This window comes from Rhinolophus sinicus, linkage group LG03 (genome assembly GCF_036562045.2).
Source record: "Rhinolophus sinicus isolate RSC01 linkage group LG03, ASM3656204v1, whole genome shotgun sequence".
Classification (NCBI taxonomy): Eukaryota; Metazoa; Chordata; class Mammalia; order Chiroptera; family Rhinolophidae; genus Rhinolophus; species Rhinolophus sinicus.
Window position 1 is genome coordinate 188,825,399 of NC_133753.1, and position 24,783 is coordinate 188,850,181.

The window sequence follows — 24,783 nt, forward strand, 5'->3', positions numbered from 1 at the left end:
CTCCACGGTGGGTATGACTGAGCTCGCAGGTTGCAGCCCCTTCTAAGGGAGAAGGAGAGGTGTCACTTGAGTCCTTTATACAGTTGGGATGAAAGTGACCACCCGCCACAGAACGTGGCACCAGGTTTCCTTAGGAGGAACCACTCCAGGAAATGATTCAAGGTATTTACAAATAAATCGGGATACTCACTGTAGGAGAGAGGGGCGCGAGTAGGCTAGATGGAGGACACAGGTTCCAGAGACTTCTGTTTTAGCGCTCTGGTGGCTCAGTGAGGGTGCTCTCGAGGGCAGGGGTAGGAGCAATCGCTGGGCGGCGGCGGTTACCTTCCCCAGGATCCGCGCGCCCTTTCCCGCGCCCCCCGCTCTACCTGCTCCGGCGTGAACAGGGCACCAGCCTCACGCGCCCGCACTCCCACGAGGGTCTCGGGTTCACCCATCTCCGCCCCACCCCGCGCAGCACCGCCTAACACCACTCGCCCACCCAGTAACGGTTCCTGGACCCGCAGCCTACGACCCCTCCCCCTGCCCGCTCACGGGAGCCGCAGTGCCGCGTGGTTTGCAAAGGGGTAATCCGCCCCGGAACCGACGTGAGACGCCCCGGGGCGGGGTCCGAGGAGGCGGTTGGGGGATCCCCCCGCCTCCGAATTCTGACCGGTGTTCTTCGCACCTCACGCGCGGTGCGCACCCGCACCCCCTACACCTCCCCTCCCCCAGAACACCCCCTTCGCTCTGCCGCTCCCCCTCCCCCCACCGCGCCGCTCTCACGCGCAGCCGAATTCCGCGCCGCCTCCGTCAGAGCCGAGCCGGCGACTCCGCGGAGCAGCAGCCTTTTCCGCCGCCGCCGCCGCCGGGCCCTCCGCGTCCCCTCCCCGTCCCGCCCCCAGCCCCTGGAGCCCCAGTGCTTCCCCCACCCTTTCCCTCCCTCCCACCCTCCTTCCCTCCCTGTCGCCTCCCTCCCTCCTCCCGCCCCCGCCGTTCTCCCTTCCGCGGCAGCCCCAGCCCGGCCGGACTGGCAGGAGGGCGGCAGCGGCACCACTATGAGCTTTGAGGGCGGCCACAGCGGCAGCCGGCGCCGCGGGGCGGAGAGCCGGGACGCCGAGCCGCCCCCGTCGCCTCCCCCGCCGCCGCTGCCGCCGCCGACGGGAGAGCCGACCTCGGTCCCCGGGACCCCGAGCTACCTGCCGCCGCCGCCCGCGTCCCCCGAGCGCCCCGCGGGGCCAGACGAGCTGCCGGTGGTCCCACGGCGCAGGGGCGCGGACGAGCTGCCGCCGCCGCCCCTGCCGCCCGCCGACCAGGAGTTATCGGCGGCTGGTGACTCCCGGGAAGGTCCCAGGCGCCTTCCGGAGGCGGCGGTCGCCGAGGCAGCGGCTGGGAAGGGCGGCCCCGGGGTGCCTGAGGCCGGCGCGGGCGGGGAGGGCGAGCGGCGGGGCACCGGCGACCAGCCCGAGACGCGCTCGGTGTGCAGCAGCCGCAGTAGCAGCAGCAGCGGCGGCGACCAGCGCGCGGGGCACCAGCACCAGCACCACCAGCCCATCTGCAAGATCTGCTTCCAGGGCGCTGAGCAGGTACGGCCCGCAGGACGCAGGGCAGCTGGCGGTGGGCGCGGGTCCGAGACCGCCGGTTCGCGCGCGGCGGCCGACCTTTCAGCACCACGGACAGCGCGCGCCTCCTGCTTGCACCACCGTGTGGCTCGTCTGGTCCCGCCAAGTGAAAGGTGTCTGTCTGGTCTATGTTCGCCTTTGCCTTTCTGTGAAGGCAGATGAAAATGTCCCGCTGGCGAATACAGGCTTTAATTTGATCTGCACTTTTCCCCCTATGTGGTGTTGCAGCTACACATTCCTCAGGTGCTTTAATTATAATGCCACATATATAAATAGTATCTCTTTTATTTCCTAAATGGATTTTGGTTTCTACATAGAAACAGACCTATATCCTTTTTCTACACATGTATCCTGAGGCAGCTCATGTTAGAATACAAACTGGGGTGAGTCATGTCAAAACCAAAAGGGCAACATCTTCCCTTATTGCAAATTTGATCACTTGATCTCAGTGATGTGAAATGCGTGTTACAGTTTTATGAGAGAAATAGGAATGTACTTTGGCCTTGTGAAAGAAAGGCTGTTTAGGCAACCATGTACTTTATATTTTGTAGAAACACAATTCTAAAATGTGAATTCCATTAGAGCTGCAAACAAACATATGCGAGTAGTCACGGAGACAGCAGGATAATATATCTCTCTATAAAATGTGTGGTCTGAGCAAACATTAGGTTTAATATTTTTAAAAGTAAGGAAATTGCATAAGAATATGCAGGCTTTCAAGAATGTAGTGCCCTTAGTCAATATTTATGATGCTACATTTAGAAAAAAATAAAAGCGTAATGCTATTGCAGGCTACTTTCTGGGATGCCATGCATTTCTTCTTTAGCAATGATTAAGAATAACTGCAGAGGAAATGCATCTGACCATCCACTTAAAAGGTATTAAAGAGATTTAATAGTACAGCTTTCCCCCAAGGGTATTGGGAGCTACATCTTGAAGACATTTTGTATGTTGGTAGAACATATATGTCATAACTCTAAGCAATGTCTTTGAAATAGTTTTAAAACTTTAGTTTCATTCCCATCAGAGGTATAAAAATTTAATTTCATTTTCTAGACTAGATTTTGATACTTGTATCCTTCTGGAAAATGGCTTTGAAAGAAAAGAAAGCAAGTGTTAGATTTTTAAAATAGAAACACAAACATAAATATTCATACTGAACTGTTTTCTTTTCAGGGGGAGCTGTTGAACCCCTGCCGATGTGATGGGTCAGTTCGGTATACACATCAACTCTGCCTGCTAAAGTGGATCAGTGAGAGGGGTTCCTGGACCTGCGAACTCTGCTGTTACAGATACCATGTCATAGCCATTAAAATGAAACAACCTTGCCAGGTAAACATTTGTGATTTTTTTTTTCCTGAAATAATTTTACTAAACATAAGTGCACTTGAGTTTAGTTATTACTAGGGATATTTACACATGGTACTTAAAAATATTTCATGCAAATTATGGTAAAACCAAGATTTAGAATTTGTAAAGATGTGCTTTGAAAAATCTGTGACATTTTTATCTGAGAAACTCAAAAGACATTTATTCAAATGGTTTCCTGTATTAATTTGTTTGCTGGTGAAATTATACCCATCTTGTTTCTAAAAGGGCAAGTTGGTAAAATGTCTTATACTCCAGTTAAATCAACTTTATTAATTAGAAATGTTACATGATTTATTTTAGTAATATTTTGTTAATTTAAGCTTTGAAACCCTGGATGGGCTCTATTTATAGAAAACAGATGCAAGTAAGGCAAAACTTTACTAGGATGGAAACTTTGTTTGAACCTATTATTCAAAGAACAATTATGATAATCTAGTTCTAATCTGAACACTTTTTTCATTTAATCAGGCTTTCTTTTTCATAGGAGGATTTTTCAGTTAAATTTTGATTTCTTTCATTCTTTGCTATGGTCAGCTGTGTAGAGATGCAGAAGTATTCCTAACAATTACTCTCAATAATACTACTGAAATTGTATATATTCTTAAACTTATTGTGTATAATCACAGTACCTATAAACCTGCAAATGCCCTTGGAAAAATAGGCTGTTGGTTTTTTTGTCATGGTGCAACTAATTCAGTTCTTTGAAAAGATTAGTGTAATGTGAAATACTAAATACTAAGGAAGACATATTAAACTAAGGCAGAATAATGTGTAATTGACAAGATCTGGTAGTGACATGGGGCTGAAGTTAAGCAGACATGAAAGAGTAGGGATCAAAGCAGACAAAGGAGGTAATGGAAGGAAAAGGAAGAGGCAATTGAAAAGTTAGGAGGCAAGAAAGTCAAAAAATCTAGTGTTCCCTGTTTCCATTTAAATTACCAAAATTTGTTTGCATTGAGCAGTATAAAATAGGTGAAATTATGTTTTCAGAAGGAACCTGGAAACTGAATTGCTACTATGTCAATAATTTAAATTTTGTAGTTTTTAATTTGTACATCCTTCACATAATTTGCAATTAATTTGCATCTTTGATAGCCACCATTTAAGGCATGATTAATAGGCATGAAATGAAAATATGAATTTTCTCAAGCTGACCTAAGGCTTATAAATAATCTGGAAAGAATAATAACACTGTGAATGAGTGATGTTATCATGCTGAAGACAGGCATAAACCTGACACACTTTCCCAGGACCTGTAATTGATTGAGCTACTTGGTTATCAACTTATGGATCCATCATAGTTGTCTTGAAAAGCAGATGGAACCATGTCCAAAGACCAAGATATGAGGAGTGCAGTTGAATCTGCAATAACTTTATGAATAGAAATACATGGCCGTGACAAATGGAGAGCTTTGAGGCTCCAGTGAAAAATCCCATGAGAAGTGCTATGGTCACGTGTTCAAGAGCTGAAAGAGAATGCTAAGTATTTCAAAAGCTTTAACTTATGAATACTATATATTAATTCATTTGGGATGATTACTTTTGAAACAAAATAGATGCAGATCCTTGATGTAATTTTAAAATAGAGAAGAGACAAAGGGCTGGGGAAAAATACAATTTACTATTTCTAATCCTATCACAAAATGAATGATTACCACTATGTTTTGCTTCGTTAAAAAAAAAAAAAGTAATAATTATTTTAACAAAAGCTATTTCCCAAAGTATATATATATTATGACCAAAAAATCAAAACAACCAAAAACCATAAATTAACCCAGTATTAATAATACATTTAAAATTACTCCTTATGACATATGCAAATACCACCATGATCTGTAATCTGATCTATTTATTGCAATGAACTAGAAAATAATGTTTAGAAACAAAGTTGGGCCGGCCTGGTGGCTCAGGTGGTTGGAGCGCCGAGCTCCTAACACCGAGATTGCCTGTTAGATTGGGCCAGTGAGCTGCGCCCTCTACAGCTAAGATTGTGAACAGCAGCTCTCCCTGGCGCTGGGCTGCGGTGAGCTGCTGTGAGCTACTGTCAACGGCCGGCGACCATTGTGAGTGGCCGGCAGCTGGCAAGAGCTGCTCTGAGCTGCCATGGGCAGCCGACTGAGGACTGGTGACTGACTGCCTCAGTCGGAGGGAGCGCAAGGCTCATAATACCAGCATGGGCCCAGGGAGCTGCGTCCTACACAACTAGACTGAGAAACAGCTTGAACCAGAGGGTGGGGGGAGGGGAGGAGGCAGAAGAAGGGGAAGGGGGAAAAAAAAAAGAAAGTTGATAGGAGTGTGATGATAGCCCAGATCACGCCAGAGAAAATAACTTACCAGGACTACATTATATGTATATAAAGCTCAGTTTTCTTTGTGTGTGTTTTCTTTATTTATTATTGTTTATTTCCCCCCACATATATATTTTTATTGAATTAAATTTATTGGGGTGACATTGGTTATTACATTATATAAGTTTCAAGCTCAGTACTTTTAATGAACAGAAATCAGTTATAAAGTTTCCAAAGTGTGGATTCTTATACCTAGGAGTAGTTTATTGTCAGATAAAGTTTGACTAATTACCTGACATTTCTGTTACAGATAACCCATAAACTGAGCTAGTTCCGATATTTGGTTTTATCGCTTGCTGGTTTGAGACCAGTTAGATTTAGCATTTATCACATCCATGCGTTATGGCATAGCAGAGATCCATTTCCTCATGGTGCAGGATCAACTCGGAAGCATATTATGGCTTCTCTTTCACTTGTCATATCCCTCTGTCTCAAGTATAGAGCCTGCCCATAGCGTTTAGCAGGTGGTTTCTTGGATGTAAAACAGAACAGAGAATAAATAATAACATTAAGGGAGAACATTTACTGAAGACTTACTCTGTGTCAGACACTGTTCTAAGTGTTTTACATATACTGATATTTAATCTTCATAACAAGCCTATGAGGTAGGGGATATTATCTCTGTTTTACACAAAGGGAAACTGAGGCACAGGAAAATTAAGTAACCTCTGCTGGGTACATATCTAGTAAAAGGCAAAGCCAGGACTCACACTTAGTCTGGCTCTGAGATCCATGGTCTTAGCCACTGTGCCCCATATTGGCAAGTGTTCTTCTCAGCTCCATCATAGCTGCCCTGACATTTCTAGGTCAAGGAGGAACTGGTTTCAGCCTGGGCTCTAAGATGGTCTAAAAAGGCTTTGACTATGTATCGCTGTGAAACAAACCATCTCCAATATGTAGTGGTTTAAACAATTATCATTTATTATCTCTTAAGGGCCTGGGTTGACTGAGGTTGACCAGGCGATTCTTCCCACGTGTGACCTCATATAGTCTGAAGCTATAATCATCCAGAGGTTTGACTGGATTGAATCATCCAATGTGGCTCACTCGTTTTACTTGTTCTTGGTGCTGGCTATTGGCTGGAAGTTCAGTTGGGGCTCTCAACTGGTGCCTCCGTTCTCTTTCTAGTGACTCGGACATCTCACAACACGATGGTTGCATTCCACGAAAGCGAAAGTTACACACAGATCTCTTTAAGGCCCAACCTTGGAAGTGACATTTTCATGTCTGCTGCATTTGGTCCTCACCAAGTCCAAATTGGTCAGCAGGCCTTTACCATAATTTTTCTCCCGGGGCTCAGAAATCAAGAAGGTTAAAAAAATGTCTGGGAGGTCGACTCCGTCATGATGCTTGATGCCTACCCTCGAGTCCTTTCAGAAGTGATTGTCACTGTCATGTGCCTCCTGGTGCTCAGCGGGACATGGGGACAGAGAAGGGAAGGGCCAGTCAGCCAGGAAGCAAGTGTGTGTGTGTCTGAGGGAATTACAGGCAATGAGTCTGAAAACCTTAGTTTTACTTGTTTTTCTCAATGTGATCAGAAATGTTTGAAAGTTTGGGTCTAAACTTCCCCATTTCGTTGTGACGCTCAACACCATGACCCAAAAGAAAAGTGATGTATCCTCTCTAACGTCCTTAAACCTTAATTGCTGTATCATTAGCAGTAGGAGTTAATTAAGACATTTGAACTAATTTACACGCATTTTCCTCCTACCTACTTCTGGAATCTATTTTATTGATGAACATATTCAAGATGATGCATTAATGATATTTTAAGGGTAAAAACCAGTTCTGTTTTGAATCTCATAGTATAGTATAAACCTTGTGAAATGTAAGAACATATACAATCAAATATATTTTGAAGTGTTGGTGACATTATAAACCAATTAAGCTATATTCAGGTATGTGATTACTTTCAATATTTTGTGAAGAAATATAGATGCTTGAAGAGATAACATTTACTAGATAAAGTATTGTACTGGAAACTTCAAACTTGCTGTAAGAGACGGACTACTCTGCCTAAACATGGAAAAATATAATGTAAGTGGAGGGCAAGAGCTGTATTACCCTGGACAAGTTACTAAACTCTTTGTGCCTCAGGTAACTAATCTTTAAAAGATAATAATAGCACCTGCTTTATCCATTGTGTTGAGGATTAAATACATATATATATGTAAAGAGCTTAGAATAGTACCTGGCACATAGTAGGTTCCATTTTAATGTTGGCTCTGATTATTATTACATATTCAAACAGATGGGGACCTTTAGTTGCTCAACGCAACAGAGCTCACCAGTACCTGTTGTTTTCTTCAGTCTCTTGTGACCCAAGTAAAGTTAATGATGCCTCTTTTCATACCATTCTTTATCCCTGGATTTTTATTCCCTTTTTCTGGGAGATTCCCATCTCAGTTTCTGACCAAATTTGGTACCATAAATAATGAATGAGTCAGCATTTTAAAAGTCAGGTGTAATGAAAGTAGTGATCTCTGAACGTTACCCTCCAGATGCTCCTCCCCTGGGTTGGAGATCACAACTGGAGTTAGGAGATGTTTTTGTAGGTGGCCACGTACAAGGCAGTGCTCTTCAGCTTCCTCAAGCTGCCATTGTTTGCTTGTCCTTTGTTTGGCAGGAGGTGGGGAAGCCCCAGAGATCCATGGGGGCAGTCACAAAGGGGCAGAGGCAGGTGGCCAAACATTGCTCATGAGCAGTGGCGTCCATCACCCTTCTCTCCTCCTCCTTCACTACTCAGAGCACCAGACGAAAGGACTGGAAAGGGACTTGCCTGGGATGGGATTGAGACTTGCATGTAGGCCATGTACTCTTTGCAGATATTAGGCCCTTGGCCAATTTTACAGCCTGTAACATTTTTATTAGGCTTCTTACTGCTTTTTCCTTTCAACACTTAGAATGTGCTGTCAGCAGCAGGTGCTCTCATAGCAGTAAGAATGACTGGAGAGTCTCTTAGGAAGGAGAATGGTTTGAGAGTATTTTTATTTTTATCCCTATTCTTAAAACCTTGGGTTTCATCATGACAGTTTTGAATTAGAGGGGAAGTTGGCACAAGGTAGGTTCATTTTGGCAAATGTTCTAAGGTGTATTTGTAAAGTCTTTATAGAACTTTAATTAACTTCTTGAGGACTCTGTAGTCATTATTTTCCTAAAAGGGGCTCTGCCACGAAAGGGGTATTTTCACCTTCAGAAGTGATGAAGTCATTCTCATCAGAACTGATGCACTAGGAGAAGCTGACAAATTATCATTGAAAATTGACTGATTTGAAAATGTATTAAGAGAACATCAGAGCATGTATGTTATCAGCATTGCATGCTGTCATCTGAAATACTTGAAGGCATTTGCATTTTATGGATTACATGTCTGCATTCATACAACCTGGTGACATGGTAAGCCACCAGTTTACTTTTTCTGTTGCTAACATTCTCTGTAGGTTTAATAGCAAATGACCAGCTGAAGGGAAGCTTTTCCTTACCTTGCCTGAATAACTGAGAAACAATGTTAGAATGTAGTATTTAAATACATATACTAGCATATTTTATAGATAATTAAAAATGTCAAAATAAAGAACACATACAAGGCAGTTTGCGCGCCTTTGAAATTATTTTTGTTTCATTTGCTTACTAATTCTCAAAACCCATGAATCTTCATTTTACTCACTAGAACAGACGAATGACTCTCTACTGAATAAAATATGTAAATTATACTCTACTACTCATAGCCATCTTATCTGATTTACTGTATGGGCCACGTGATTTTACAATTTATCTCAAAGAGAAATGGTTCTGAGATGGTTGTAAAAAGAGATGGAGGCCGTTTAGGGAATTGTGTGCTGGTGTTTGCTTTTACCCTTTCTGGAAAGAGGACTGGGGGCAAAGTTCCATGGATGATACCCTCCAGTACTTTCTTCTCCACATGTATCTGCTCTTCTACATTCTTCCAGCTCTTTTTAAGCGTACTTCCTTCTTGACACCTTTCTCTTTGCTCTTTTAAGTCTTCCCCACTCAGCTACCTGTAGAAGAAAGAAAATCCCTTCCTGGGTGGATCTGGGCAGACCTATTGACCAAACAAATCAAGGGGGCAGATTGATTGACAGCCATTGAGTAGCGGAACCTTGTTATGGCTCCAAAATATATCTTCACTTGATAACATTTATCTTGTTACTTAAATTGGAGGTCAGCAAATCTTTTCTGTAGTTAGATAGTAAATACTGTAGGCTTTGAGGGTCCCATCCTGACTACTGTTCCGGCAGGAAAGCAGTCAGAGACACTGCACAGATAAATGGGTATGGTTGTAGTCCAGTAACACCTTACTGGTAGACCTGAAATTTAAATTAGACATAACCGTCATGTGTCAGGAAGTAGTATTCTTCTGTTGATTCCCTCCTCCCCTAACCATTTAAAATTTAAAAACTCATTGCTGACCCAAAACAGGTGGTGAGCTGGATTTGGTGGTAGTTTACCAACCCCTGATTTAAAGAAATGGCATATTAACACGGACTTAGGTGTTTTCTGACCTGAGAAGATTAAATGGGTGAAGTGTTTTAAAATTTTTATGTTTCTTTGTAATTTTGAGTGCAATCATCATAAACTTTTATCATTTAGGAAATGGTGGTATTGTAGCTCCATAACAAAATACTGTTAACTTCTTAATATTAAATATTAAAACCATTGTTTCTTCTAAACAGTTTCTTGGTTGTATCAGACTGCAGTCCTAAATTTCCAGGAGTAGTTTTAGTTAAGGCAGAAGCAGAAGGCAGGGATATCTCAATAAGCCCTCGGTGTCCCTGGGACAGGCCACCATCTCTCATCTTAGTGAGTTTTGGAACACACTTAGATCCATCCTGAAAACAGGTTCTCCCAGGCTCTCTGCTGCCCTTCAGGTGTGCTTTCCCCTTTCCAGTGTATCGCAGTGATACTGTTTTAGTTTTCTTGGGGTTTCCGGGTTTGTCTTCTAGGAGGATAAGCATAGTAGTGGTGAGTGGGACAAATTTTAGAATAAATTATGTAACACAGATCAGTATAGCTTGAGATTCACTTTCATGGTCACTTTGTAGGCATCCAGGGAACATGTGTGGTATGAATGAATGAATGAATGAATGAATGAATGAACGAGTATTTTAGTACGGTAGACAGAATCATGGGGGTCATGTGCATATTTCTGCAGTGAGAAAACGACTTAAGGAAATCAGGCTGCGTTCATTGCTCATACATTAGCCATCTCCTGGCGGTCAACTTTCAACCTGCTCTTAAATTGATCTTCTAATAATCCTATTCTGATTCTGCCTGGGCCAATATATCCAATTCCTAGGCCATAGGAAAAAGCCTTAAGAGTGGGATCTATTTTTAAAAATCTAGAATAAAAAGTTTTCCAGTGAGAGATATCTACTCTTTTCAAAAAATAAAATGTCATGAAAAATGACTCTGCATGTGAAATTACCCATGTGTGACTCACTTGCTTTCTTGAGGTTGTCACTGGTTGAAGGATTTCATCTAGTGTTTGTTCAGAGTATTCAAATAATTCGTTGGACATTTTACTGTATGATCATAGGCATAGATGAGCTGCTAAGAATGTCTACTGGGTATAATGTTTTTTCTTTTTTTTTTGGTGTGAAATCTGCCACCTGGCTGAAAACAAGGTGACGTGGGTTTTTTTTTCTTTTTTGATGAGTGCTGTGTCCCGTTGTAACATAACTTCAATAATGATTTTCCACTTGTGAATACAATACTCAAGCACAGGGAGATGGAGCAAGAGAACAGACCATTTCCTCCTTGCTCCTTTCCTGCTCTGCCTGGTGTGTGGCTTTGCTGTGATGTGGCTGATGTTTGCTAAAGAGATTGCGACAAAGGAAACTCGGCTTCCTTCTATTTTCGGACCTTCTAAGGGTAGAGTGGGACGACTCTGAGAGCAAAGTGGGAGTGCTTCCGACCCTTCTGCGCGGCAGGGCGTGGACTGATGAGGAGATAATCGTCTGCAATTACAAGTAAATGGATGGCAGACAGTGAGGACTCAGCCAAGAAAAACTGCGTGTGGCCTGTGCTTTCCGTATCCTTGGATATTTGACAGAGTCTTCCCTGTGAGCATAACTCATCATTCAACAGCTGTTCTACGTGATTTAGCCAAACGAAGCCCCACATACGTAGAGGTGGACAAGAAGCAGTCGCATGGGAAGGTGTGAGAAAACCTGGAAGCATTACTTTCTGGACAAAGTCAGAGAGAACTTACTGAGGAGATGTTTCTTATTCCATCCTTCCTTCAGGTGTGGTGCACTCTGAAAACGACCGCCTCACAACCTGATCTCGCCAGTTTTCATCTCTTTGAAATAGTTCATTTTGACTGCTGACACCTGGGCAGTGTGTCCTTATTGGAGCAATAGATTTCAATTCCTTAATAGGCCTTTTAGTTTTGTTTCTCATTTTGGTATGCTAATTATGTGCAACTGGTCAAGGCCTAATTTGGGCATAGGGGGCCCTCCCCATATGCATCTAACTCTTATTTCAGGAACCTCCTGGGCGCTCCTTTGTTATATATATGGATTTGCAGTTGTGCCATGACTCTGAGTTACAGAATAGTTCAAATAAACCAGGAACTATTTCAGGAAATTTACACGCCTTGGTTTGTTCAGCCTGTATTAAAAAAAAGTTGTTAAGAAGGTTAATATCTCTCACAAATATCAGGGGATTTCACTTATATTCTTGTGGAAAAATACTCCAGAAGCCACAGGAAATGCTTTTGCTCTTTTCTCTCCCCTTCACTCCCTCCCCTGCATTAACTTCTTTTCTATGTTACATTTGTAGAATTTTAATATAAATATGTATGTAAGTGGCCAATGCATTAACTTAAAGGAAAAAAAAAATAAAGAAAATAAAAAGCTTATGGTAGAGTAGAAAAGAGCACAGGATTTGCCAGGCATATATTGAGCATTTAGTAAATCTTTGTTTTATCCTCCTTTGTTCTCATTCTTCCTTTTCTTGACAACATCTCACCCTTACTGTTTTAGTGGGGGCAAGTAGATGGGAGCTTTCCAGGGGAACCTCCAGTCCTTTGGAGAAAGACACAATACATAGGAGTGACAGCCCTTGCCCACATTCTGTTCTCTAGGATCCAGCATGACCAAGTTCAAACCTGGAAGTTGGAAGAAAAACTTGAATGCAATACCACCTTTCAGTCCCTCCCAAACTGTCTTTATCTTTCATGGCAGACTCTCTGTCGTAGTGCCATGGCTTCTATTAAAGTCATTTGCAGATCTAGATAAGACTTTTCAGCAGTTTGAGAAGTAGTAGTAAGACGTGGAAAAATGCCAAGCCAACAAGTTTAGAACTAACTGTACCCAAATTTATTGGATAGTTTTGGGTGATGCATGGTTCTTAGACTCGGTGGGAAAGATACTGACATTGCTCAAACAGGGTGCTTGGTAGGACACGTAAGGATAGGTGGTGAATCTCCTTACTTCCTGTCTGCCCCTTCTCTCTGGTCTGTACCCTACTAAGACTGAAGGTAATATCTGTTACAGAAAAGAAAATATGACATAGAAATATGTGACTTTCATTTTGGACACGATTAAGCTCTCCTACAGTAAACTTTAGGGAAAATAAATACCAACCATTCCTTGAATTGCCTGTGGGGAAAATTTCAATGCCAAGTAATGAGAACTGCATGGAGATGATTAATAGAACAGGGCATAGCGATAAATTAATGTGCTTATTTTTGGTCTAGAAGATGATTTTACTCATGGCAAGAGGTAGCCTCAAAATGTCTCATCTTTGTTTTTTCTGCTATGAATTATATAATCAATACTTTCTTACTGGTTATTTTTTTAAAAATTCATTCAACAAATTAACCACTATCCTGTAGCAGACACTGTTCCAGAGTTTGTTAGAATAGATAACACCTCTGCTTCTAAATTTTAATTTTTCATGGTGAGGGACAGATCACATGTAAGCAAATAAATTAAAAAAAAAAAAACAACCCAAGTAATTATAGATTATGTTAATAACTCTAGTGGAAAAACACTGGGTGATTAAAAAAGGACATGCTAGAATGAACCATGTGCTACTGGATTAGAGTTGGAAACAAGTATAAACTCATGTTTTGCTTACTATAGATACAAATGGTTACATATAGAAATGTTTATAGATATGTGCTTTGCATGGGTTAGTATACACAGAACCATTTCCTGGCCCTGTCTGTTGAGATGTCTTTATAGTGTCACCCCTGTAATACTAAGCTCACCTAGCACCAGATCTTGATTTCCAGTACTCTTCCCCAATAAAAGGAACCAGTCCAAGACAAGATGCTATTCTTATACAAGATGAGACTGCAGTATCTTGTAGCTGGAAAGTAAAGAAGTGCTCAGAAAACACAAGGATGGAGGCATAGCATGGATGTTAGCAATATGCAGACCAGGGTCCAAATTTCAGCTCAGCCACATACTAAGTAAGCTAGGTGGCCAACAGTGATGCCACATGTGTTAATTCCTTAATGTAGTTTGGAAGGTTAAATCAAGTAACATTTTCAAAGTTCTTGGCATGGGATTGTTTTGTGTGTTTTTTGTGGGTGTGTTTTTAAAATCATCCCAGTTTTTGTTTTTTGTTTTTTAAACTTTTATTTATTTAAGTGTGTGTTTCCAGGACTGATTAGCTCGAAGTCAAGTAGTTGTTTCAATCTAGTTGTGGAGGGCGCAGCTCACAGTGGCCCATGTGGGAATCAAACCAGCCACATTGTTGTTCAGAGCACCGCGCTCTAACCAACTGAGCTAACCAGCCACCCTGATGGTGTTTAATTAATACCTGACTCCTAACCTTGTTAGAACAAGAGTTGTACCATATACAGTTCTGCCAGATTTTGCAATTGTTGTTTATTGATTTATTTATTCATCCATTTAATAATACAGAAAGTATTTATTAATTACTCACTAGGTGCCAGACACTGTTCTAGAGACTGGGGATGAACACAAGAGTGAACAAAAGAAATAAAATCCCAATAAATAAATATACTGGAAAAAAAAAAAGAAATAAAATTCTTGCCCTCGGGGGGCATACATTCCAGAGAGAAAGGCTGACAATATACAAGTGACTATTTCAATTATAGTAATCCCCCCTTCTCTGCATTTTCGCTTTTCACTGTTTCAGTTGACCTATGGTCAACCATGGTCTGAAAATATTAAATGGAAAATTCCAGAAATAAAAATTTCATGAGTTTAAATTCTGAGTAGGGTGATGAAATCTCCTCCAGCCGTCCAGCTCCATCCGCCCAGGACATGAATCATCCCTTCGTCCAGGGTCCCACGCTGCGTATGCAACCACTCAGTCACTTAGTGGCCATCTTGGTTATTAGATAGGCTGTGAGAGAGAGCGAGCGGGACAGCACAGTCACATAATTTTTATTACAGTATATTGTTATAATTGTTATATTTTACTGTTAGTTGTAATCTCTTGCTGTGCCTAATTTATAAACTAAACTTTATCATAGGTATGTATGTATAGGAAAACACATAGTGTGTGTGTGTGTGTATATATATATATATATATATATATATATATATGGTGTGGTACTATGCACATTTTAGTCACCCACTGTGGAGTCATGGAATGTATCCCCTGCAGATAAGGAGGGACTACTGTAAAAGAATTAGGAAATTAATTTGTGGTAAGTGCTAAGGAAAAAATATTGGGCAAAGGAGGAGGACAGGAAATGTTGAGAGGGGTGGTTAAATTTTTAGATAGGGTGGTTAGGAAAGGCTGCCAATCCATTATCTTTGACTTTGACAGAAATCTTCCGTAGATGGCTTTCTAGAAATAAGGCATGCTAGTGAATGTTTGCCATAATTAATTTTCCTACTGAGGTTTTGTTCATTCCATTCTGAGGTTTAGTTTTCCATGAGTGAACTGGAGCGGTCAGTATTTACAGCCTATAGTTTTATAACTTGAATCAATATATTAAAAACCTTTAGAGTGGACCAATTTCCTTGATCTATATGTATATGTATATCCTGGATATTATGGGGAATATTCAAGACATTGGTTTTAAGAGCAAGAAAAAAAGTACAATCAGACAGATATTAAGAGAAAAAGAATAGTGAAAAATGTATTTTAGATTCTAAGGATCACAGATGGTCAATTTGCTCTTTCTGAGTTACTTAAAATATTTATGATGCCACATTCACTGTTCAATCTACAGAGTTATCAAAGGGTTAGGATCTTAAATAAAAGCCATATATGAGAAATTTGGCCAATTTGGATTATAATTATATATTGATTCTATAAACACAGTGATACTAACACAAGTAAAAATCTAATATTGGGCTTGTTTTTTTCATGGATAAGTACATTTTTTTTTTCTGTTGAAAAACACATTTTCTGAGATGGATTGTTTTGAAGCGAAGCTCTGTCATCTTATGGAATGTCATCTTGGCTTTTTGGAGAATGAATGTTTGAAGCTGTAATTTTCAAGGTAATATAATTGGGAGACATTGAAGTGGCTTGTACATGACGTGGCCACTATGAAAGTCTTATAATGACACAAAGAAGGGAAATGACTTTGTGTGTTGTTCATGGAGTTACAGAAATTGATATTTGGGCTTCCAAAATCCATTTGAAGTAAATGCCTTCCATGAATCAGTGCAACTGGATGCTGGGCAGCCCATCTGTTTTGAATCGCCATCATTGACAGAGAATATGAATATAAAATAGTTTTGAAGGGTGAAGACTCTTTCCTCCTCTTCAGGAAACTTTCAATAATACGGAGACATTTTGCTTGAGCTTATGGTACTTAGCCAATGAAAATGGGATAATCAGTTCTCAAAATTTGATGGGAAATTTCATCTGTAACTTAAAACCCTTAGCTTTCAAAGGCCATAAGCATACGTGGGTTATTAAGAATCTTTTCATTTAGGAGAAAAGTGATGGTCATGGGGAGTGAGATGTTATATTGATGAACACATGCCAGAAGGAAGGTAGATTATTCTTAGAGTAAGTGTCCTCCCTGCAGCCCTTGTGATGGGTTTCCTGTGTTTGCCTGATTGCCTCAGTAGCAGACTCAGTTAGATTAACTGTCAGAAGTTTAAAACCTTTCCAAAGTAGTAGCAGCAGCTCTTGAGCAAGCATCCCAGGGTTGGCATCTCTTTCCCCATTAGATGTCAGAAGAGCTTCGCTATGCAACTCTGCCCTCTAGTGTTTTCTGTTAACTAGAGTCCTGTTGAAATTTGACCAGTGGTATACAGAATTCCACTATTTTGAGATAGGTCTACATATTTTTTCCATTTTGTTTGAAAATAAATTTGGCCCAGGTTCCATTTACTTAAAAGGCTTTGACATCTGTTATTGTTCACCTAATTTGTTTCAAACAGGGTGCTTGTTTTTCTATCTGATTAATTTTTTGATTAAATCACACATTTTCTGTTTCTTTATTGCACTAAATAGTTTAAGAAAATAAAGCATGTGAATGCAAGTAGAATGTTAAATCCATTTAAAGTTATTTTAGGGAGTGCATTCAAATTTTGATTGCCCATTGACTATCTGGTCCAACAAGTTTTAAATAGAAGATAATTATAACATCGATTTCTGCTAAAATATTTCTGCCAAAATATTTATAATATATTGATGATCAAGTATTTTAGATGTTTTTGTCAAACAAAAAAAAATCCCTTATTTGAAGTCATGTACCTAAAACTGTACTATTGAGCAAATATTAGGACAGTTTTATTATTTGAAAGAGAAAGTGATTGCATTTTGGCTTCTTTTGTTTGGCTTTAGTTTTTTCAAAGAGGGCCCTTCATTTTGCTTAGGACACCATTTTTAAAGAGAATTGGATGGGAAGCAGTTTTCACAATGTCATACTTGTGAACTGTGTTTGAAAATGAGGTTTTTAATTACTACTGATTGTTTTACTAATGGCAAGCCATCCTGCTTGAGGGAGAAAATTGAAGTTCTTAGTTAACCACTAGAGGAACCTAAATTAAGTAGTTCCTAAATTAAGTATTGAGGCACCGGACATCTCATGGGTGTGTCGTTGGTGGGAGGAATTATGGAGAACAATCAGTCCAGCTGGTTGTGAATCCACAGGAAAAGCCTTGGAAAGAACTGGGAATAGCAAAGAAATAGAGGAAGCAGCAAGGAGAGGTAAATACAATTTTTCTAAATGGACAATGCAATTTTATTTCAGAGGGTCAAGGCATTTCAAGAACACTAATAGTAGGTGTCAAATTATTTGTCTGCAAGCACATGCATACCCTTTCCAGATCAATGAGGCCACCATTAGCTTGGTTTGATGCACAGAAAATACGACCCATTAGTGAAAATAAACATTGTGTAAGTAACTCAGAGAGCTTGGTTTCTCTCACTGTCCCTACTGTCTTGGCTGAGCAACTCATTTATTAAGAAGTACAGGATAGCATGACAAAAAGTACAAGGAATGGCGCTGTCTCAGGGAAAACCATGGCAACTCTATGGTTTTCAGGGCTCATAGGTGGGACTGCGGCCTATAGGAACACGGAGCTTTTCTTAAGTGATGACGTGGCTGTAACGTGCATTAAACATATTTGACATAGGGGTAAAGTGATGGAGTTTAGGTGAGTAGATAAATATATAAAACAAATACACTGCCTTTTACGTACAAATGTACACATAGTACTTTGGCCTTATCAAAAATTGAAATGTATTTCTAGGCCAACGTAGATTTCAGGGAATAGTATTTAAAAGCTAAACATAAATAGCATGGTTAATTTATAAGTTGAGTATCTTGGTAGTGTATGTTTTAGTTTGGGCAGCTAGAAAAATATTCTTCATCAGATATTGATGCAGTAAGAAAAGTGACCTATGTTACTTGGTAAGTTACTTTTTCTCTCAGCAGCAAACCATAGGGTACTAAATGATATAAACACATAGTAAAGTAAAATTATTTTACATGGAAATAACATGTTTTCAGCAGTTAAAGCTTTAGCAAAATGCAGAGCATATTTTTATGGCAATACTGCAGCAAAGGATTGATATAAAACTGGGACAGCACAACGTTTCATTGAGAGTAAGGAGAGAAATACTGACATTCATAGTGTATCTGCATTGCACGTTCTGTATTAAAATATATTCATTTAAGCATTTCCTGCAGCTCCACAGTGTCATAAGGTTAATATTCCCAGAAAGAGCTAAGAGAATGTTGGCTGTTGTTGAGGGCAGTTTCAGTTTATACTCTGAAGACAAGGCTCTTACCTCAAGTAAGGTGCTAACTATATGAGTATATGGTGACAAATGTATGATATGAAAAGTAATACAGGGTTCCTTAACAATTGTGAGTCTGAATGTGGCCAGCATTTTAGAAGTAAGAGAGTCATTTCTCATATGGAATAAGAGTCTGAAAATGCAATTTCTTCTAGTTGTCTGATCAAAACCAAGCAATGCCTGCAAAGTGACTTTACAGTGATTAAACTATACAATTATCTTTTAAGTAACTACTAAATCCATTCAGAACTCAGCAGAAAGAATATATTGCTTTATATACTTACAGATATTTGTGGGTTAAAAGTAACTTGATTGCATAGCAAATAGCAGTGGAAAGTGATGTATTAATAAATTAGATAAGCGCTTACTTTAAGCAAATTCCAACATGTCATTTCCAGGACTGAAAATATTAAGTATGGTCGAGAATGATCTGAAGTAGAAGAGTATGTTTGGGCATCTCCCACGTACACACTTTCTCAGGCTGACCATGGCTGAACCTTTGATGAGCTTGGTAAATCAGCACATTTGTCCTAAAGTTGGTGTCACACTGCAGTGACTACTTGTAGAGATTCTTACTGATGATAATAATACCTGCCACTTATTGAGCTCTTCTGTGCCAGGCACCTTGCAAAATGCTTGAGAGGCACTGCCTCATTTAAGTCTCAAAAATGCTGTGAGAATGAGCAGTCAAGAAAAATGTGTCTTATTTTGAGGTGCTTCAATTTCAGTTGTACCAACATTTAACAGGATTCATCAAACTCTCTGGAATCCAGAAAAGTTTAAATCAGGTTGGGAAAATGGAAAAACAACTTCCAATCAGTTAGGGAGCCTGAATGCTAGTTTATGAGTCATCACACATCATTATGGGTTTTTGGGTAAATCTAATAATTTACTAAACTTTTTAACTACACAAGTAATTCAGGAAAAACACACTGTTAAAATGTGTTAAAATTTCAATGATTCCGATAATATAGAAACCAGCAGTGTAAAAATGGAAAATCCTTCCTTATATTTACCTCCTGGGCCCCACCTCAATCCATTACCCCAACCCAGGTCATCACTGTTAAATGACTGGTCCGTAGCCTTCTCAGACTTTCTGAAGATGCATTTACATGCATATATGTATGTATCTGTGTATTTATAATATTCTTTCCTTCATTACCTACCTTGTTCTAAAGTTTCTTTTGCTCGACAGTATGTCAGTACATACGTCTCTCTATTATTCTTTTAACCCCGGTGCATTATACTCCTTAGAATGAATCCAACTTTTTATAAACAGTTTTCCTGTTGAGAGACATTAAGGTAATTTACAGTTTTTCACTGTTAAACAAATGCTGCAGTGAACTGAATACATACATTGGGTTGAGTCAGATGTGGAACTGTTGGGTTATAGAGTATGTGCCATTAAGCTTTTGATAACTTCCAAATATTCCGCTGTCAGCACTGTACTAGTCTGACGAATGTGTGCTAATATCAGCATGTAGAGCAGTGGCCATTTCCCCTGTTCTCACCAATACTGGAAAGCATCAGTTACTCATAGCAAAGTAAATTATTAATGGTTGATAAATACGACACCTCATTATTTTAATTTATATTTCCTTAATTACTAGTGATGTTGAACATTGCTTTCCATGTTTACTGACTACTGGCATTTGCACACATGTACACGTGTGTGAATTATATGGTTGTATCCTTTGCCTGTTTTTAATTTAAGAAATTCATACTCACATCGTTATAAATCTTTTTTTCTTACTTTTTGGTCAACTTAAGCTGTCATTTTCTGTTACATAGCTTACAATCTAATTGGGACATTGACACTAACAAATTATTATGCAATTATTTTTTAAACATATGAGGATTATCTTCGTGTTACTGATTTCTAGCATAATAGCCTTGTGATTAGAAAACATACTTAGTATGAATTCATTCTTTCAATAATACCTGTCACTTGAATTTTGGCCAAATGTGTAGTTAATTTCTGTAAATGTGTGATGTGTACTTGAAAAGAATGTGTTTTCTTCAGTTGCTGAATGCAGTTTCTCAGGTTTCACTGGATTGTCCAGTATGGCAAGCTCCACCCCTTACAGAATTTTTGAGTGAAGCTCACAGATTTGCTGGACATGTAGCCACATAAAGCGCTTTGCATGCTTTTCCCAACCATCGCAGATAGGATTTTGTTTAGATGCCAGGGGTGGATGTCCAAAATAGCTAAAGCTCAGAAAAGACAGGAATTTCTTTCTTTCTTTCTTTCTTTCATAAGTGTCAGGTGAGGTGCTCGCGGGCGGTGCAGGTTCCCCATGTGTCGGAGTCCAGGCTCTTCCTCTTACTATCCTGATATATGTGACCTCCAGCCCCAGTTCATCTTATGTCCCAAATGTCGGCTTTCATTGCAGACATTACATCCACATTCCAGGAGGAAGGAAAAGTAAGGGAAAGCACACCCCTCTCTAGATGTCTAGAAATTTCTGGAGGCTGTTTCCCAGAAATTGTGTATATAATACTTCAGACTACATTCCATGGGCTTCAACTTAGTCATAGGGTAACATCTAGCTGCAAGGCAAGCTAGGGAGTGTGTGGTATTTACACATACTCCCTAGCCAGTGACCAGCTGAGTTTGGGGAGTTTTTAATAAGAAAGGGATGAGTAGGTATCGAACAACAATTTGTAGTCTCTGCCATAACCAATTCTATCAATATATACGAGGTGTGATCAAACAATATGGTGAATGTTTAAATAAAAAAAATTTATTACAGTAAAAGACACATTGCCATTATTCCCCTCAGAAATCCACTCCCCCCATCCCCCCCTGCCCCCGCTTCAAACACACTTATCCCATCGTTCTTGCCACTTTCTGAAGCAGTTCTGGAAGTCCTGTTTCATGAGTGTCCTTAGTTGCGCTGTCGTGGCTGCCTCGATGTCCTGAATCAGTTTGACTTTGGGGAAGAGGCAGAAGTCGCACGGTGCAAGATCCAGTGAATAAGGTGGATGAGGACACACTGTAATGTTTTTATTTGACAGAAATTGCCATGTACCAGAAGCGATATGTGACACGGAGTGTTGTCATGATGGAGGATGATTTATGGCACACTTTGAAACACACATTCTTTCAACCATAGCTCACACCTGACTGACTGCACCGAACAAGTTGAAACGTCACACACTGTTACTAAAGTTTGACGTACTGCTTCTCGTATTGAAGATCCCTGCCTTTCCTTTGGATGGCACTCAGTAGCAGCATTCACCGTATTTATTGATCACAATGGAAAGGCTCTGTGACACACATCACTTCTGGTACGGCAATTTCTGTCAAATGAAAACATTACGGTGTGTCCTCATCCACCTTCTTCACCGGATCTGGCACCGTGCAATTCTGGCTCTTCCCCAAAGTCAAAATTATCACGATAGGTCAATATTTTGAATCAATTCAGGACATGGAGGCAGCCATGACAGTGCATTTAAAGACATTCATGAAAGAGGACTTCCAGAACTGCTTCAGAAAGTGGCAAGAATGTTGGGATAAGTGTGTTTGAAGTGAGGGGGAGTACTTTGAGGGGATTAATGGCAATGTGTCTGTTACTATAATATACATATTTTATTTAAACAGTTGCTGTATTTTCTGATCACACCTCATATCCATCAATTAATACTCAATTTATTGAATACAGGTGTTTTAAAGTGTAAAGAATACTGCACTTAACTTGGTGTGCAGTCTGTGCTAAACTACTTAGAATTACACCTTTTCTACATCCTAAAACACTGTGAGCGTGCTGTACACCCTTCTTAAGATTCTCTTAAGACTCCCAATTATCTACAGCATTGCATTCATTCTCCCAAGCACAGAACTCAAGGAAGGTCTTACGTGAGCCAGCCTCATTGGAGATTACCAAATGTGTGCCCACTACCTGTGCATTTTATATCCTGTTATCCTGCTGAAGAGTTAGTCATGTTTTCCCACTACAAACCATGAGTCAAGTCTTAGTTCCTGTGTCAGTAACACTCCTTTCTCATCTAGGAATTCCCTTTCTTTATAAGCAAGAGAAATCTCTTGCTTTCCAAGTCGAATCCAAAAGCCACGTGTCCACTAAGACATCTGATCACTCCAACCTGTGCATAATCTTCTCCCTCGGGGAACTGCCATGCATTTTATCTTTTCTGTGCTTCTGCAATTGTGCACACATTTTTGTCCCTCCATTACACCGTGAGGGACTCAAGGGCGGGACTGGTGCCTGAGTTATTTTTCCATCTGCAGTGCTTGGCCATGTGTATAACATTGGACAATACATCAGTAAAGGAAGTTTAATAAAATGAATGATTGTAAAATGTGTGCATTTAGTGCCATCATTTATTTTATACAAATCTAAATGATCAGACTACCTTAACGTAGTTTATTCTCTATGTGGTCCAAATGACATTGTTGGTGCGTGATCATAGTAATAAGCCGAAAGATGCATGTAGCTCTCAGATAGCATTAACTAGCTGCAGGTGGTGAGAGAAAACATGATACCACTTACTGGCATATCTTAATATTTTAACAGACTTATTCTTAGCCAACAAGAAGAAGCAGAATTTAGACACAATGCCAGTTCCTACAATTGGATTCATCAGGGGGCACTTTATTTCATAAACTTTGGGAAGGAGTGATGAAATATCTTGGACTCCATTTGTGTCTCTGACTGAGGGTAAGAAATGAATGTCAGATTTTGCTGTGAAAGCTTTGTGTAGGTAATGTTATTCCTTGGTCTTATTCCTGTCTTGTCTCGCTCAGGATTTCTTTGCACAATACTGGATCCTGCCAAAATTGGGCTTAGTTTCTCTAAGATGAATTAATAAACAGGGCTTAATAGAGCTGTGAGGCAGATCTTGATAACACTGTTATTACTCTTCTGCCATACATATACTCAGAACACATGTTTTAACTGTATTTTTGCATGTTGGTCCAGAAACTTGGAACAAATCTCATGTTTGGACAGAAACTGAAGTTCTTTGTTAGACAGCTGGGTAGACAGGTAGAAACTGGTGTATATCACACCCATTGTAAGTATACCAATCACTGTGTATTCATCTTGGTAGACGCACAAAAATGCATTTGGTAGACGTCATTTAATCATAATAGAACTGTGAGTGAAATATAGAGAAAAATGTAAAGCTCAACTAAAAACTTTCATGATTAATGACGGAGATACTAGAAATACAACTATGAATGTCAGGATCAACATGAGTGCCTGCTATCACTATATAACTTGGAAATTGTTCTGGAAGTGCTAGCTAATGCATTTAGGAAAGAGAACAAAAAAATAAGCATATGTACCATTTCCCTATGCTGGCATCAACAGAGAATATTACTCTTTGCGTTCACCCCAAATGACAACAAGAAAAAAGGCAAAACCAAAAAAGTCACTTTTATTTTATTCACATTTCTTTGGTTAGTGATGAGATTGGGTATTTTTTTATATGTTTATTGGCAATGTTAAGAGTGCAATATGAAATGTTTATTTGTGGCAGTAACTAGTGGCATGGAAGGAAGAATTCTGATTGACATCACCTTTCAGTAGCTCCCATCACACACACATAACCTTAGGGCAAAGATGCAAGACTACAAGCTGCCAGGTTTTTGTCCTTCTAGAAGACAAAATAATGAATCAGTCTCAAAAAGTTGGATGTGGCAGGGGAGTGATTATGGAAAAAGTACTTGGGGTCTATAAACCGATACTGTGTTTTGGAGTGTGGATCTAGGGCTGTGTATCTGAATGTAGAATCTTTGACTCCTTGACTTGGCAATCACACCTCAAGAGGTTTGCTCTAAGGATATAATTATACAAGTCTGAAATGATATATGTACGTGGATATTGATTTCAGCCTTGTTTGTGATCGAGGAATATTGGAAAAGACCTAAATGCTCATCCATAAGGGCTGGTGAATGGGTATGTAAATTATGTCACCTCAGTCCAGGGGAGTATTATGAAGCCAGTGACATGTATTGATTTGGAAAGATTTTCGCAACCTATAGTTGAGGACCAAAAACAGGTTACAGAACACATGTGTGTTCTAATTCCACTTAGTAGTTAAATAGACAGATAGATTCATATCTATATATCTAAACATCTATAAATATAGAGAGATAGCTAGAGAAAAGCATTTGCTAAAATATTGACATTAATAATTCAAATCTACTGGGCAAATAGATACATGCAAACACAAAGCCATTGGGAGTAATGGAAGATATTTACAATGAACTCTTAGGG

General features: G+C 40.0%; 1 protein-coding gene across 1 annotated transcript in view; it reads left to right on the forward strand.

The window, feature by feature from the left end:
• Nucleotides 1-740: 740 nt before the first annotated feature.
• Nucleotides 741-24,783, forward strand: part of MARCHF11 (membrane associated ring-CH-type finger 11) — a 95,803-nt gene continuing 71,760 nt past the window's right edge. The window contains exons 1-2 of the mRNA XM_074329058.1: nucleotides 741-1,565; nucleotides 2,778-2,933. Of these exons, the coding sequence (XP_074185159.1) occupies nucleotides 1,038-1,565; nucleotides 2,778-2,933 (684 nt within the window). The 5' untranslated portion in view covers nucleotides 741-1,037. The remainder of the gene's footprint in view (nucleotides 1,566-2,777; nucleotides 2,934-24,783) is intronic.